General features: G+C 39.6%; 1 protein-coding gene across 1 annotated transcript; it reads left to right on the top strand.

The window, feature by feature from the left end:
- The first annotated feature begins 11,514 nt into the window (after positions 1-11,514).
- LOC126380734 (uncharacterized) lies at positions 11,515-12,961 on the top strand. The gene has a single exon (XM_050030333.1). It carries the CDS (start codon positions 11,674-11,676, stop codon positions 12,733-12,735), a length of 1,062 nt encoding a protein of 353 aa, XP_049886290.1. The 5' UTR covers positions 11,515-11,673; the 3' UTR covers positions 12,736-12,961.
- Positions 12,962-16,830: the final 3,869 nt, after the last annotated feature.

The following is a 16,830-nucleotide window of genomic DNA, read 5'->3' as shown; positions in this document are numbered from 1 at the left end:
CTGCATCTGAACTCTCCGCCAGTCGTATCGGTTTCCGTTCCACTGGTCTACGGAGCGTAAGGACGAGAGAGGGCATCTGCGGTTGCGCACCCGCCTATGCACTAAAAGTATTCCTGCGCAGATGACTGCTTCCGTAGATAGGACTCCCAGTTTGTATAGTCCCATGGCGATGGGTTGAAGTAGAAAGGCCAGGTTTGATGCAGACCGGGCTTTGTCTGAGGCCTGCACATGGGCGGCTCTGGGGGTGTTCGTAGAACATCGTGGTCGCTTTCGCTCTGCACTGGGGAGACAGAGAGGATTCGGCAGCACCTGGAGCGTCAGAGCAGCCCTGTTTAGGGATGGCACTGCTCTCCTTGCTCAGCCTTGGAGGGGGCTAGAAAAGGTGCCCTAAAAAAATGTTCACCCCGACCTACAGGGATGGTAGTAGCCGCGGCTACCTCCGCATCTTTAATTCGTGGTCAGAAAACCAGTACATATAAAACTAGTAACAATATTAAAACATCGGATTTGACATTTGGCGCATGGAACGTGAGAACCCTTCTTGATCGTGATGACAACGTTTGTCCCGAACGGAAAACCGCCATTATAGCGCGGGAACTTTATCGCTATAATGTAGATGTGGCTGCTATCAGCGAAACACATCTAGCCGATGAAGGGCAGCTGGTGGAACACGGTGGTGGGTACACTTTCTTCTGGAAAGGACTCGCTTCCTCTGAACCGCGACGGTCAGGCGTGGGATTTGCGATCAAGAATCAGCTTGTAAATAAGCTACAGGAGTATCCGATCCACATCTCGGATCGCGTTACCACTCTACGTTTGTACCTGGATAACGACAACTACCTGAATGTCATCAGTGTCTATGCTCCTACGCTAGACAAACCTGATGACATTAAGGACCAGTTTTATGAGGAGCTAACTCGCTGCATCGAGAGTGTACGTCCCAGAGAGCAGATCCTTCTTCTGGGCGATTTCAATGCCAGAGTAGGCCAAGATTTTACTGCCTGGCCTCAAGTCTTGGGCAGGCACGGAGTAGGCAGTATGAACGACAACGGACAGCTGCTACTAAATTTTTGTGCACAATTCGAGCTAGCAATTACGAACACCATGTTCAGACTTCCCGCTAAGCACAAAAATACGTGGATGCACCCAAGGTCCAAGCACTGGCACCTGATAGATTACGCTATCGTGCGGCAGAAGCATTTTTCCCAAGTGCAGATCACTCGCGTAATGCGTGGTGCACACTGCTGGAGCGACCACAGGCTCGTCGTCACAAAGCTGCGTCTCCGACTCCGGCGTCCTTGTAGGTCTGGCAGGAAAAAGCCGAGGCGGCTTAATATAGATAGCCTTCAAGATCTCGAGGTGAGGGAGAAGTATGCAGTAGCCTTGGCTTCCGCGCTGCCGCATACCAACAGTAATACTGGTGACATCAGCGCGGATTGGGGGACTCTATCTGCTCACATTCTAGACACCGCTACAGTTACTTTGGGTCTAACAGTCCGCAAGAACGAGGACTGGTTTGATGGGAACGATGGAGTCCTCAGGGATGCAATTGACAAACACCGATGTCTCCTTCGGCAGCACAGGCGAAAAAACCAACATGGTATGGCTGAGGTGAGGCAAAGTGATCGGGAACTTCGTAGACTCTGTCGGGAAACTAAGGACACATGGTGGCAGGGCAAGGCTCGCCACATGCAGTGGCTCGCTGACACAAATCAACTAGGGGAATTTTACGGTGAGGTTCGAAAGTTGATAGGTACATCTTGTGTGGCTACAGTACCTCTTAAACCTGTTAGTGGTGATGGTTTTCTGACAGGTAGGGAGGATGTGCTAAAGCGATGGGCGGAACATTTCAACACCCTGCTGAACGTGGATCGATCGGTTGATTGGGAACACGTTGAGTCGATACCACAACTTCCCGCTGACAATACGTTGGATGACCCGCTGTCCCGTGGTGAGGTTGTTCTTGCCATTAAACAACAGCAAAATAAGCGTGCGGTTGGCATTGACTGCATACCGGGTGAATTGCTAAAATACGGTGGCGAGGAGCTACATTCGGTTATATGGGAACTATTTGATCTTATGTGGAAAGAAGAACAAGTCCCAAACACTTTTAAAGTGTCGCGCATCAGGGCTCTATATAAGGGCAAGGGTGATCGTTCCGATTGTGGTTCCTACCGAAGTATTTCTTTGTTGTCAGTCCCTGGAAAGATCTTTGCCAGAGTGCTACTTAACCGCCTTGTGAAACTCTCTGAAAAGTTGTTACCAGAGACCCAGTTTGGCTTTCGGCCTGATCGAGGTACCTGCGAAGCTATATTTTCACTACGCCAACTTCAGGAGAAAAGCCGAGAACAACGTCGTCGTATGTATCTCTGCTTTGTCGACCTTGAAAAGGCTTTTGACAGTGTGCCTCGGGAAGCCCTCTGGATGGTGCTCGGGAAGATAGGGTGCACGGAGAAGTTTGTGAGACTGGTAAGACTTCTGCATGACGACATGGAGTGCTGTGTCGCTGTTGATAGCGAACAGTCCGAGTTTTTCCCTGTTACCTGTGGGGTGAAACAAGGGTGTGTACTCGCACCCACGCTGTTCGCATTATACTTTGCGGTAGTAGTCCGGGAAGTCTTACGAGCTACTTCTGAAGGTCTTCACATCCGTTTCCGCACTGATGGAAACCTTTTCAATTTAGCGAGGTTTAAATCTCGCACCAAGGTTTCATATACCGTGGTTACTGAGATCTTGTATGCAGATGATCTGTGTTTTGTGGCGGAATCCCCAGAGGGCCTGCAACAGCTAATGTCCGATTTCGACGAGTCTTGCCGTAAATTCGGCCTGAAGATCAGCGTCAAGAAGACGGAGGTGATGTCTCTGGACATCGACGGTCACGAGCCGCTGACCATTAAACTTGGCGAGGACGAGCTGAAGCAGGTCGACAAGTTCCGATATCTGGGTAGCACATTGTCATCTAAGTGCGACCTTGATGCAGAGATCAACAGCCGGATTGGTGCTGCAGCCTCAGCGTTCGGTAAGTTGAATTCCGGGGTCTTCTGCTCACATGACTTGAGGCTGGCAACCAAGATATCGGTGTATTTGGCGGTTGTGCTCCCTAACATCCTATATTCAGCTGAAACATGGACCGTGTACCGCCGGCACATCCGTATGCTAGATCGCTTCCACCTCAAATGTCTGCGGAGGATTCTAGGGATTCGATGGTCTGGTCGCGTACGGAATACCGAAGTGTTGCGCAGAGCTAACGTAGGTGGCATTGAGTTCTATCTCATGAGGCGGCAGCTACGTGGGTGCGGACACGTGTCACGAATGACTGAGCAGCGAGTGGCGAAGCGCGTCTTTTATTGTGAACTTGAGGAAGGCAAGCGCAAGCATGGCGGACAACTCCTTAGGTACAAAGACGTGCTAAAGCGGCACATGAAAAGGTGCGGCATTGAGCCATGTCAGTGGGACAATTTAGCCGCTAATCGCCCGGAATGGAGAGCTTTGGTTCACACCAAAGTTCATGAATTTGAACATCGACGGCGCATAGAGCTTGACGCCAAGCGCGATGAATTGAAAGCCCGACCGCCTACGGCGATCAATTATGCATATTTAAATGGTGTACTCACATGCCCACTATGTGCGAGGATCTTTTCCAATAAGATTGGCTATATAAGCCACATGCGAGCACATGAACGTCGGAGTTGAAGCAGTCGCCGTAGCCGAAATCGGCTGGATCACATCATCATCATCATCATCATTTCCTCTTCCATTTTAGATAACTGTTCCTGTACTACTAATTTAGATTATTTTATAAAGAGAAACTGGACAGGACGGCAATACAATGCCGAACATGGTTTTGGGTTTTCCCATATGACTTCATTCTCAGTTTTTAATATCAACGGGACTAAAGTTGTCATAAAACAGATTGGTCACAGCTTCCTTCGCCTTCGATATTTTGTTTATAAGTGCTCTGACTCGATGCACCATCGAATCCCCACTTGGATATCAAGGTCATTGATTTGTTTGTTATTTCTTGATCTTGATGCAGGAGTTTCATAATACTTTCCACAGTTTTATCCAGTAAAGCTTGAAGAGATACCTTGGCCATTACTTCAGTTATATTGATACAATCTTTTGTAGGATAACAGTCTAACTTGGCTTGCTGAACTTTGTAATATGAAGGATACATATCTCGAATGCCTTCACGAATAGTGGATTCTCTCAAAGTTATATACTGCCACTTGGACAACTTAAGTGAGAGAAATAAGCCGAGTGCCTTAGCAGGCGTAAAAGCGCACCTCTTCTTGCTTCTAGTTTGTTGAATAATATTTTCTGCCTCTTTTGGATTTTTCAAAAGATGCTCTATGGCTGCTGCTAAATTGTCGTTACCCTCTTGCCTCAATTTTGCTATTGTTGCATAGGCTAACTCAGAACTTTCTCGTTCGTCATATTGCAGTTCTTCAATTCTACGTTTCTTTTGCTTTGTACTAAGATCTGTGAAAGATTTGCGGGTACACGGAGCAGTTTTTGTTGACGTCCTCGTCGCAACTGAACTTGTGGTTGGTAAAGAAAGAATACTTGGTTCATTTGCTTCTTCAGATTCTGTACTCATCATCATTTCTTGTGGTCGTATGGTTTCACGAACACAAGTGGGCCAGTCAATATTCAGATTTAACCAACTTTGGTACTGATTTCTGAAAACTACAGTATTACATTTCACAGTCTTCCATCTCTTTCTCACAGACAGACTATATCTCCGGCAGAATTCTTGGAGAACGTCTCGATCGTCTTCTGACATATTTAAATTCAATTGAGATTCAACTTTTCCACATAGTCTCAAATAATTTCCAAGCTTGCCACACTGTTTTAGCAATACAAATAAATCAAGATTTGTAATTAAACTTGATATTTCCATTTTTGCAATCAAACGTAACACGAAGAAAGTTAGACAATAACTAAAATGATTTGCTCTTTATTTATACTGTGTCACTTACTGATGATTTCACTACAACTTATTAATTAATAGGTGCAAATTCTCCAAATACCCTGATTATAAATAGTCGGTAATTACTGTAAATGTTACTAGTGCAATAAATAATACCTTCATTTAGGCAGATTGTGGCATTTCTTTGAAGTGTACCTTACATTTAGTTAAATGGTCGCATTTATTTAATTAAGGTTTCCGAGAAATATTACTTCTTTATTTAACTACGATTTACGCTATAAATAGTGAAAGGTTTATCGCGTGTATTTAGTATATTATACACTTTATTATATACTTTTAATTAAGTACTTCACTTTAAATGATGAATAAACATGAATAATAATAAAATATATTTCATTATTATTAGACAATATATCCAAAAACTGTGGAGAGGTATATCGAGCTGTACAGTTGGTACTATATGTCAGCAACCGTGCATAAGGTTCTGATTCATGGTGCTGACATAGTCAATGCATCAATTGTACCAATCGGAAAGCTTTCTGAAGAAGCCTCAGAAGCTAGGAATAAGGATTTTCGCAGATACCGGCTATCTCATGCTCGGAAGACAAGTAGAGTTAATAATAATGAAGACATACTTAATATGCTGCTTCTCTCATCAGACCCATACATTTCTTCTACTAGACCAACTCTTAGTGGAGCTCAGAAGAAAAAATTTAGTGACGAAGCTTTAGAGCTATTAATTGTAAATTCCGGGCAGCATGACATCGAATTCTGCGATGAAAGTAACATTGACTCTGATAATTCAGATCTGGATACAGATTACGAAATTGATGAATAATGTCACTATCGATTGTTTTAACTATGTAAATTGTAGGTTGTAGATAAGTATATTATGTAACGTGTACCTCCGAAACTTTTGGTTTGTTTGTAATAAATTGTGGTGAAATAATTTTTAAAAGTAACACATTGTCAAAAATTAAGATTTCCAAGAAATATAATTTATTTATTAAAGCCTTATTATTTATTAAGTAAATGTAATTTTGTATTGGATATATTTTAGTTATGTTTTTAAACGTTTTAATAAATTATTATACTTTAAATGATGAATAAACATGAATACTAATAAAAATATATATTTTATTGTTTTTCACTATGTTCAGGCGCACACTCCATTAGCGCCTTGTCATTATTTAAGAGCAACGCCACACAAAAACATCGCGTTACTTTGCATCAGGAGCAAAAACTGCATAACGACACATCTCATTCGACCGTCATTGTGATAGGACATACGACAAAGTAAACTTATTTCAATCGCATTATATATCGTTTCAATTGCCTCCACTTATGTTCTAAAACATAAATTGGTGGCCCATGAGGGGAATCTAAAAAGTAAAATCAAAATAATACATCAAAAAACCAACAAATACGACGAAGATTGGAGAACCAAGGGAGATCGCCGGTCTGCCACGTTGTAGTCGGACTGGAGTACAATTGGATGGGGTTGCAGTCAACAATATTATCTGAGCAGCGAAATTGGACGAAGCAGTGATACAGCCAAAGTACCACGTCGTGCAGCGAAATTCGACAAAAGATAAGTGCCCTTCCTTTGTCCTTTCTAAAACTTCCATTTCCATCTTTTTCATCTAAATACCTAGGAATTCCTATAAAAATACATTGGATTAGTACTAAAGCTAATTCCACTTGCGCAATTATTCTATTTTAAAACCATATTTTACCGAAAATTTGCGAATTTCATCATCATATTTTTCTACCACTACCGACATAAAAAAAAAATATATAAGTATTTATTATGTCGGATTAAAATTTCTTTGCATTCCATTATAGTTAATAAAAACAATAGGTAATTAATAAAACCTTAAAGGTATAATTATATAATTTGGTAAAATTACCATACACGTAGAAATAAAATAACATAATATAAAGTACCTACGTGTATGTACCTATAAAAATATCGTAACTTTTATTTCTACGCATTTATCATAATTATATTAGTGCTAAATAGCCATTGCAGGTTGTCTCCCATCGACTTGCGACTCTGCTTACCCTGATACGGGTCGGAGGCGTGAAGTTTCGTTTAGCTATTTTTATAATTTTGTTCATATCAGCGAGTTTACTCCGTTCAATCTTATTGAGATAATCAGATTATTTTGCCGACTATTCCAGCTTTTCATCGCGGGACACAGTTCGCCTGTTACGTAATTTGAGGCGGCGGCCGCCGGCCGATCAGCTGTGCCTGCGCAACCGGTTTCCTAGACGGCAAGTGTCATCGAAGGAAGGAGCGTGAGATAAAACTTTCATTATATTGTTAAGAGGCAACTTATTAATTTTATTACTTTTAAACTCTTTGAAGTGCCTATTTCAATACTACACAATGATGGACAATTCTGCAAGCAATGAACAGCGTCTGAGGGAACTAAATGTAAAAAGAATTTCCATTAAAGGTCAAATCACTAAATTTAGAAATTACTTGAGTTCTTTTGTGGTTAAGCCCGAGTTGCTTAATATTCAGATGGCTGAATTAAAGTTGAAGCTTGCAAAGTTCGAAGCATTGTCAGTTAGGTATGATGACTTGCAAAATGAGATTGAGGTTCTCAATTCAGAAAATATCCAATTGGAAATTGATGAGCGTGATAACGTTGAACGAGACATTGTAGCAAATATTGTAGCGGCAAAAACTAAAATTGAATCCCATTCTGTAAAACAAGAAAGCAATTGTTCAAGCAATAATAGTTCATGTCATCACGATCTTCAAGATGTGGGTTTAAAGTTACCTCAAATACAAATTTCTAAATTCGACGGCGCATATTTCCGCTGGTTAGAGTTTCGCGACACTTACGAAAATTTGATTCATAACAGCAATCGCATTACGCCTATTCATAAATTCCATTACCTGATATCATATCTAGAAGGCGATGCTGCTAGAATAGTTTCTAATCTGGAGGTGTCGTCGGCAAACTACGCAGAAGCGTGGAAGTTGCTGTGTAGTCGTTACGATAATAAACGAGTCTTGATCAATCACCACCTGAACTCACTTTTCAATGTAAAGCCGCTTCCACGTGAATCCGAAAGGTCGTTGCGATTTCTAGTTGACCATGTTACTAAAAATTTAAGGGCATTAGATAGCCTGGGTCAACCAACAGACAAATGGGACGTCTTAATAATATTCATGCTTTCTTCCAAATTAGATAGCGTCACTCTTATAAAATGGGAAGAACATCGTAATTCATTAGAGGGCGATGTACCAACATTAGAACAGTTCAAAAGGTTTTTAATAGATCGAGCTGATGTACTCGAGTCTCTAAATCGCAATAATAATAAACAAGAAAATAATACTATTAAAAACTTGCCATCTAATACGTCTCGTAATAATTACGTTTTACCAAGTAATCAAAGGCAAGGTCATACACCTTTTACAAGGTCATTTGCGAGCACTAACAAAACATTTTACAAACCAAACGCTACCTACATGTGCATAATTTGTAACGATAATCATAAAATTTATGACTGTCTAGTATTTAAGTCAAAAGGAATTGAGGAGCGTTTGGCTGATGTAGCAAAATATAAACTATGTATGAATTGTTTACGACAAGGTCATTTCGCAAGCGACTGCCGTATGGGTCCATGTCGCGATTGTAAAAAGAAGCACAACAGTTTGCTGCACAATCACTTAGAAGTCAGTAATAACAATGCAAGTCTCGATGCCGAAAACGAGTCCATTGTTAACTTTTGTAATCAAAATCCAGGACAAATACTTTTATCTACCGCTTTCATTGAAGTTTCGAATCCAGTAACTAGTCAAAAGGTTCAGGTTCGTGCTTTATTGGACTGTGGAAGTCAATCATCTTTTATCAGCAAAACTCTAAAGGACAAATTAGCACTCAAATCCAATCCGATTGACACACTAAAGGTCATCGGCATTGGTAACAATTGTTCAATCAAAGCAGTGGAGAGTTGTAATCCACAAATAAATTCTCTAAATAGTCAATTCAAAATAGCATTGTCATGTTTTGTTCTAAATGAATTAACTGGTTATTTACCAAAAAGTAAAGTTAATCTACATGATCTAAATTTGCCTAAAGATATTCAATTAGCCGATCCCAATTTTCATCAGCCAGCACCGATTGATGTTCTCATAGGGGCTGATATATTCTGGGACATATTGGGGAACGAGCAACGTTCTCTCGGTGAAAACAAACCAAAGTTAAGAAGCTCTAAATTTGGCTGGATAGTGTCCGGTCCTACAAACATAAATAATTCAAATCAAAAAATTCATTGTAATCATGCACTTATATCTAAATCTACTCAAAATGAAATCGATAATAATCTCACTAAATTCTGGGACCTAGAGGAGGTACCCAGCAAACCAATATTAAGCGAAAATGATAAAGCTTGCGAAAAACATTTTTTAACTCACACTACAAGAGACGAATCAGGCAGGTTCAATGTAAAATTGCCCCTGATTGACACTCCAGATTGCTTAGGCGATACCTATAAATTAGCTAATAAACGATTCATGAACTTAGAAAAAAGATTCAAACGAAATTCAACTTTAAAATCGGAATACGCAAAATTCATTAATGAATATGGTGACCTAAATCATCTATCTTTATCTTCAATAAATAAACCGGAAACTTCATACTTCTTATGTCATCACGCCGTACTAAAAGAAGACAGTGAGTCAACTAAGCTTCGCGTCGTGTTTGACGGTTCCGCTCAGTCCTCCTCCGGCTATTCGCTGAACGACATACTAATGGTGGGCCCAAATGTTCAAGATTCGCTTTTCTCCATATTAATTCGTGCCAGACAATATAAATATTTGTTAACCGGTGACATCGAGAAGATGTACCGTCAGGTTTCAGTTTGCGAAGAAGATCGCGATTTACAACTAATTTTATGGAGGGAACACGAGTCGCAGCCCATTCGTACACTAAAATTAAATACTCTCACTTACGGAACTGCAAGCGCGAGTTATTTAAGTACACGTTGTTTATGGCAGTTAGGTGAGGAGCACACTGACGAACTAATTAAAAATATTATACAAAAGGACTTTTATGTCGATGACCTCATCACTGGTGCCAATGATGAACATCAGTTGCGTTATATACTAAATTCAATATCAAAGGCCTTACAAGCCGGTTGTTTTAACTTACGAAAATATAAGTCTAACTTACCCAATTTATTTAAAAATATACAAACAGAACAAACACAAGATAAATTAACAATCAGTGAGTCATCAAGTACACTTGGTCTTGGGTGGAGTCCATCTACGGACACTTTCCACTTTCCAATAAAAACATTTTCTACAGATAAAAATAATATAACTAAAAGGTTCATTATGTCTAATTCATTAAAAATATTCGACCCGTTAGGTCTGTTAAGTCCAGTTGTGATACAACCAAAAATTATCTTACAAAGGCTTTGGCAACAAAAAATTGACTGGGATGAACCCGTCTCCCAAGCAATAAAAGAAGATTGGGAAAAATTCTCAAATAATTTAATCTGTCTAATAACTTACATGTATCGAGAATTGTAGTGTGCGACGCACCTAAACTGATAGAAATGCATTCATTTAGCGATGCGTCTCAATGTGCGTACGGAGCATGCATTTACATGCGCACGGTCAATTATAATGATGACGTCACGGTCAGGTTGCTGTGCGCTAAATCGAAAGTTTCACCTATTAAACCCACTACTATGCCGCGATTAGATTTGTGTGCTGCTTTGCTCGCAGCCAGACTGAGCAAGTCTGTATTGGATTCTCTTCGGTATAGGCCGGGACGCATTGTTCACTGGTGTGACTCAAGCATAGTGCTTGCATGGATTAATAATGATTTAACACTAAATAAATTGAAGTCTTTCGTTGCTAATCGCATTAGCGAAATATTGGAAAACACCGAGCAATCGTCATGGCGGTATGTGCCTACCGCGTCCAATCCCGCGGACCTCATCTCCAGGGGGGTAGACGCGTGCAATTTGATGCCGATGGATTTGTGGTGGTACGGACCTGATTTTTTACAGCAAAATGAAGCTGCATGGCCAGTTCTAAAGCAAAATAAGTGCGATAATTTACCTGAAATAAAATCAAATCCAGCTATCATTACTGAACCGTTAATTAATTTCGAAAGATACTCGTCATTAAATAAACTACAAAGATTATTTGCCTACGTTAAAAGATTTTTATATAATTTAAGAAACCCTAAAACGAAACGTTTAGGTCCATTATCAGTTGAAGACTTGACTGAGTCTTTCAACTCGCTTTGCGTGATGGCTCAGCGTCAATCATTTCCCGTTGAGTATGACTTGTTATCCAAAGACAAACCATTGAACACTAAATGTAAAATATTATCATTATCACCTTTTTTGCTAATTTGTGTTATATAAACATAAAATAAGTAGCTATAGACACTAATCATCCGAGGGGGGAGCCTGGGGTTCTGTACTACAAGCTAACGCTTCTCACAGACCCCAGTCTCTCTCACCAACCACTGTATCTTAATCTTGTTTTATTGTTAATTACCAGTTATCGTGTTGATGTGAGAGTAATAAACATATTTTTATTATTTTTTTTATTTTTTTTTATTTTAGATAAATCCAATTTGATTCGTGTTGGTGGTAGACTAGAAGCATCAAACTGCAGCTATGAGAGGAAACATCCTATTCTTCTCCATTCAACACATCAATTGACTAAACTTTTGTTTCAACGGGAGCACATAAACAACATGCACGCTGGTCCACAATTATTACTTGCAGCGGTCAGGGAAACAGTATGGCCTGTTAGTGGAAGACATCTTGCTAGGCGTACGGTTAATAATTGTACTCGATGTAGGCGCTTGAGAGGTAAAACTTTAGTCCCTAAAATGGGCAATCTTCCAGCCCAAAGAGTAAACCCTGACTTTCCCTTTTTGTCTGTTGGCTTAGACTTCGCGGGCCCATTTCATATCCTAAACCGCAAGGGCCGTGGTAGTCGGCTTATTAAATGTTACTTGTGCTTATTTTTTGCCTCCGCTATAAATGAAGATCCTTTTGTAATGACACTTCGAAGGTTTATTGCGTGTAGGGGCAAACCAGCAGAAATATTGTGCGACAACGGTCGTAACTTTGTAGCAGCCGCAAAGGACGTAGGAACGTTTTTAAAGGATAGTGCGGAGCCGCTGTCTGATTTTGCAAGTCAACAAGGAATAAAGTTTACGTTTATACCTACTTACGCTCCTCACTTCGGCGGCATCTGGGAAGCCGGCGTAAAGTCAGCTAAACATCATCTCAGACGTGTCATTGGCAATAGCCACCTAACTTTCGAAGAAATTTCTACTTTGTTCGCGCAAGTGGAAGCTATATTGAATAGTCGTCCCTTGTGCCCCTTATCTTCCTGTCCTAATGATTTCCTCTCCCTCTCTCCAGGGCACTTCCTAATCGGAAGACCGCTGACTGCGCTGCCGTCACCGAGCTTTGAAGATTGCAATGAATCCCGACTGCAACGCTATAATCGCCTGCAGATGATTCGCCACCACTTTTGGCAAAGATGGCAGCGAGAATACCTCTCAGAGCTACAGCAGAGATTTAAATGGAAGGCCAATATGGATAAGTTAATTGTAGGAGACCTGGTTCTACTCCAAGAAGACAACTTACCTCCCTTGAGCTGGCGACTCGGTCGAGTTCTACGTTTATTCCCGGGACCAGATGGAGTATCGAGAGTTGCAGATGTCAATACCATTAAAGGATGCGTGCGACGACCTCTGGTTCGTCTGTGCCCATTGCCAACCACTGAAGAACTTCGGGGTTGAAAGTCGCCTTTCAACGAGGCGGGAAGATGTTCAGGCGCACACTCCATTAGCGCCTTGTCATTATTTAAGAGCAACGCCACACAAAAACATCGCGTTACTTTGCATCAGGAGCAAAAACTGCATAACGACACATCTCATTCGACCGTCATTGTGATAGGACATACGACAAAGTAAACTTATTTCAATCGCATTATATATCGTTTCAATTGCCTCCACTTATGTTCTAAAACACACTAGAAGTCCATCGCGTGCCCCATGTGTGAAATATGTGGGAGGGTAGTAAAAAATAGGTCATTAATCATGCCAGAGGATATAACGGGCACTCGCTCGAAAGCGGAGAAAAAAATACTTTGTGCTTTCTCCCATACATTTTTTTTTTTTTGAAAAAAATATTTTTGTATCTGTATCGTAACAGATGATGACATTATTAGGGCTTATCTAAGGGTTTTTTGTTGGTTTCCAACAAAAACGAAGATGTTTTTCTAAATAAGGGGCTATGTCTATGAAACTCGATTTTCGATCCACTGTGCGACTCTGTATGTTCATCATTTAGAATGTTTTGCTCCAATTTTCTCAGTAATGATTTACTCTGTTTCGGGCATTTTCTAAGCCTATTTCATTTAATCATAATCCAAATAATTTTACTTCGCAATGTTTATTTCACTTCATTACGATTCCCAATTTAACTAATGATAATAAAAGAGAACTTTCTGCACTATATTCGTTTGTATCCTATTAAAACTTTCCATTATTCAAATCAGGTAAAACAGATACGACTCACGAGAACTTAGAAGAATTTCCAATAAAAGATCAACCACTGGTCTTGTGACATGGTTTAGGTCTTCAACAGCGCCAGTGCAGCAAGTCCGGCTGGTATACAACGCGCTGCCATGATGTCGTCACTTTACACGACTACAGCTCAGCCCGCGCCACTTGCATCGCCGCTTGCAATCCACTAGTTGCCGAACCACGTGTCAAATTATGACATGAAACAAAAGAATTCACTGTATTATTGTATTCACATGACTTTCTTTCAATCAGTTTAAAAAGATTACAACAAAGAATGTTGAATATTGAAAGATTTGATGAATGACGGTAGATTACAAAACACGTTATTTAACAAGACTTAATTATCATGTCATGATTAATTTCTTTTTACTTGGAGTGAGAAAATACAACTTTAACCACGCAGGTTAACCACTCTACAGTCGTTGGTAATTATAGCTACCGATTCCAAATTCACCTCAGGAGTCGATGGTAGCTATACTTACCATTAGTCGGGGTTCCGTTAGGGTGACCAATTTTATGGATTAACTAGTTTGACAAGCTAGTATAGATTATAAAATTATACTAGTATTGGTGCTAATTCCTGTAAATACCATCTAATTTTATTTTAAGTTATATCTGTCCTTTTCTTATCCGCCGAAAAGGAAAGGGACGGGTAATCGACAAGCATAAAATTTATGGAACACACGTCAATTTTAAGCACAAATCTAAACCAACCGTCTAAAAATTTTACGTCAGTCAATAACCCGACACATTAATTTACTCATTCTTCCTAAAATTAAGAGCTGTGAATCATCCGTCCCTTTCCTTTTCGACGGATACGAAAATGACGGATATAACCTAAAATAAAATTAGGCGGTGTCTGCAGGAATCGGGGCCATTGTGTACTATAAAAAACCTTACTAGGTGGTATTTGCATCTCTTCTCTATGAGTTGATAACTTTAAAAAAACAACTGTCAAAGTCAGACGAGTGTTGGTCGAGTCTACTGTCAACTACTGTGTTTGCGAGTGAGTGTTTTAGACAAGAAATATGCCGTAAGTATATAAAATATATTATTTTTATTGATTAGCATACATCTTGAATATATCCTCTACTGTTTTCTACAAAAACCTGAACATTTAAGCCATGATTTTGTTCCAAAATCATTAAGAGAAAAATATCGTATCAAAAAAACGTCTCCTGAGACAAAAATGGAGGCAAATTACAGAATATTACACGACGCATTATATTTTAAAATGTTTTAAATACATCACGTTACTTATTAGTTACTCGTGGAAACAAACTATTTACCGAAATAAACAATTATTTCAGCAGATGCCCAAGATTTAGATTACAGGGTACACGAAATTTGGTCAACTTTTATCATGGTAACTAAACCTACCATCGACTTATCTGGGTTTAAGGGTTCATACAAATGGAGCGATTATCTTTCTATGGCTGCTTGAACGCGCTTCTTTTTTGTTTGAGCTTACAGTTACTTTGGTGTTTGTATTTGGAGCACGTTTTGGTGTCATTTTTTTTTCATACTAATCCAAATATCTATAGTGGTTAATTTTGCGGTTTTCTTGTATGACATTTTTGTAATACTGTGCAAGCATAATGTTTTAATTATAGGTACTAATTACTAAGTATTTATTTTAGATTGCCAAACAAAAAAGGTCGCGACTTGAGTCCGACAAGTCGCGGGTCGGCAAGTCGTGGCCGTGGAAGATCCACTAAACCACCAACTAGGGTGAATAACCCAAACGCTAGCACTGCACCAAATTATCATCACTCTGATTAAATTGTCAAATTCTAAGGTTTTCAGTTACTAATTTGGGTTACCGCATTAATAAATAAATAAATTTATGTTTTTGGAATCATACTAATGGCAACACCATACTTTGAGACTTCAAAATGTCGGAAATTGTGTAAACAAACTTTTGTGTCCTGCGGTCTCTTTTGTGTTTGCCTGTTTCTTGTGATCGGCGGTAAGTTCACGTGTTTACATTTTATGATATATTAGATCTTTTAGATATTTTATATTGAAACTACCGATTTCTCTGATATTTGAGATAGTTTATGAGGATAATCTGAAGAGTAGAATTTGAGGTTATGGTGATAAATTGGTAAAATTCGTGGTGCTGATAAATGGATCGAATATTTTGTAAATTCCAAATTACCAGCATTTTATGCATAGAATTCATTTTGTTTTGTAAAAGTAGTTTATACTATCAAAATCCAAATCTTAGCATGGTGCTGAAACTGCATTTACCATTTGTCAGCATGGTGCTGATAATTGGATCAGAAGCATGCTGATAAATTGGTTTTCCTAGAATTTAATCATCTCCTTTCTTTTGTTCAGAACCATTTATCCACCTACCATGAAGCCAAAGAAAGAAAATAAACCAAATAAACGAAAAATGTACACAAACGAAAATCTACTAAAAGCCTTGGATGCAGTTAAAAAAGGTATGTCCAAAAAACTGGCCTCGAAAACTTACAATGTGCCAAGAGGAACTATCTAGTCGCGATTAAGAAAGCCTTGCAAGAATCTACCTGGTCCTAGGCCAATATTGTCGACAGAAGAAGAAGAAGTTTTGGTACAGTGGGTTGTAGATTGCTGTCGGAAAGGCTTTCCAAAAAGAAAATCTGATTTACAATTAAGTGTAGCAAACTTCTTAAAGAAGTCAGGAAGAAAAAACCCCTTTAAAGATGACATACCTGGTAAAAAATGGTATGACCTTTTTATGCGCCGTCATCCAGAACTCAGTGAACGCACTGTCGAAGCTGTCACATCAGCCAGTGCTAATGTATCAGAAAAAGACATCAAAGGGTGGTTCCAAAAAGTTTAGCTATATCTTAAGGAACACAACTATTTTGACATTTTACAGGATCCAGCTCGTGTTTTCAATGGGGACGAATCTAACTTTCAGTTATGTCCCAAAAATGGCAAAGTTATTTCGTTACGAGGAGAAAGAGACGTGTATGAAGTGGATCACGCTGCAGCTAAAACAGCCCTTACTGTACTATTTACATTTTGCGCCAACGGAGATGTAACACCTCCATTAGTTGTGTTTCCCAACAAGAGGCTGGATCAGCCACAAAACGTACCATTCGCAAAATGTACCGCAGGCGAAAAACGTCGCATAATGTACCTTTCTCAAAATGCACCTAACGCGTAAAGCACCTATCTCAAAATGCACCTATCTGAAAATGCACCCATCTCAAAACGTTCCAATCGCAAAATGTACCCTTGTACAAAAAAAGATAATTAGGAGTAGTCAAACATGCGTGCAAACATAATAATAATAAAAACACTTTATTG

The sequence above is a fragment of the Pectinophora gossypiella genome, chromosome Z (assembly GCF_024362695.1).
Source record: "Pectinophora gossypiella chromosome Z, ilPecGoss1.1, whole genome shotgun sequence".
NCBI classification, from domain to species: Eukaryota; Metazoa; Arthropoda; class Insecta; order Lepidoptera; family Gelechiidae; genus Pectinophora; species Pectinophora gossypiella.
Note: the sequence above shows the minus strand (reverse complement) of the source record. Positions and strands in the feature narration are given on the sequence as shown.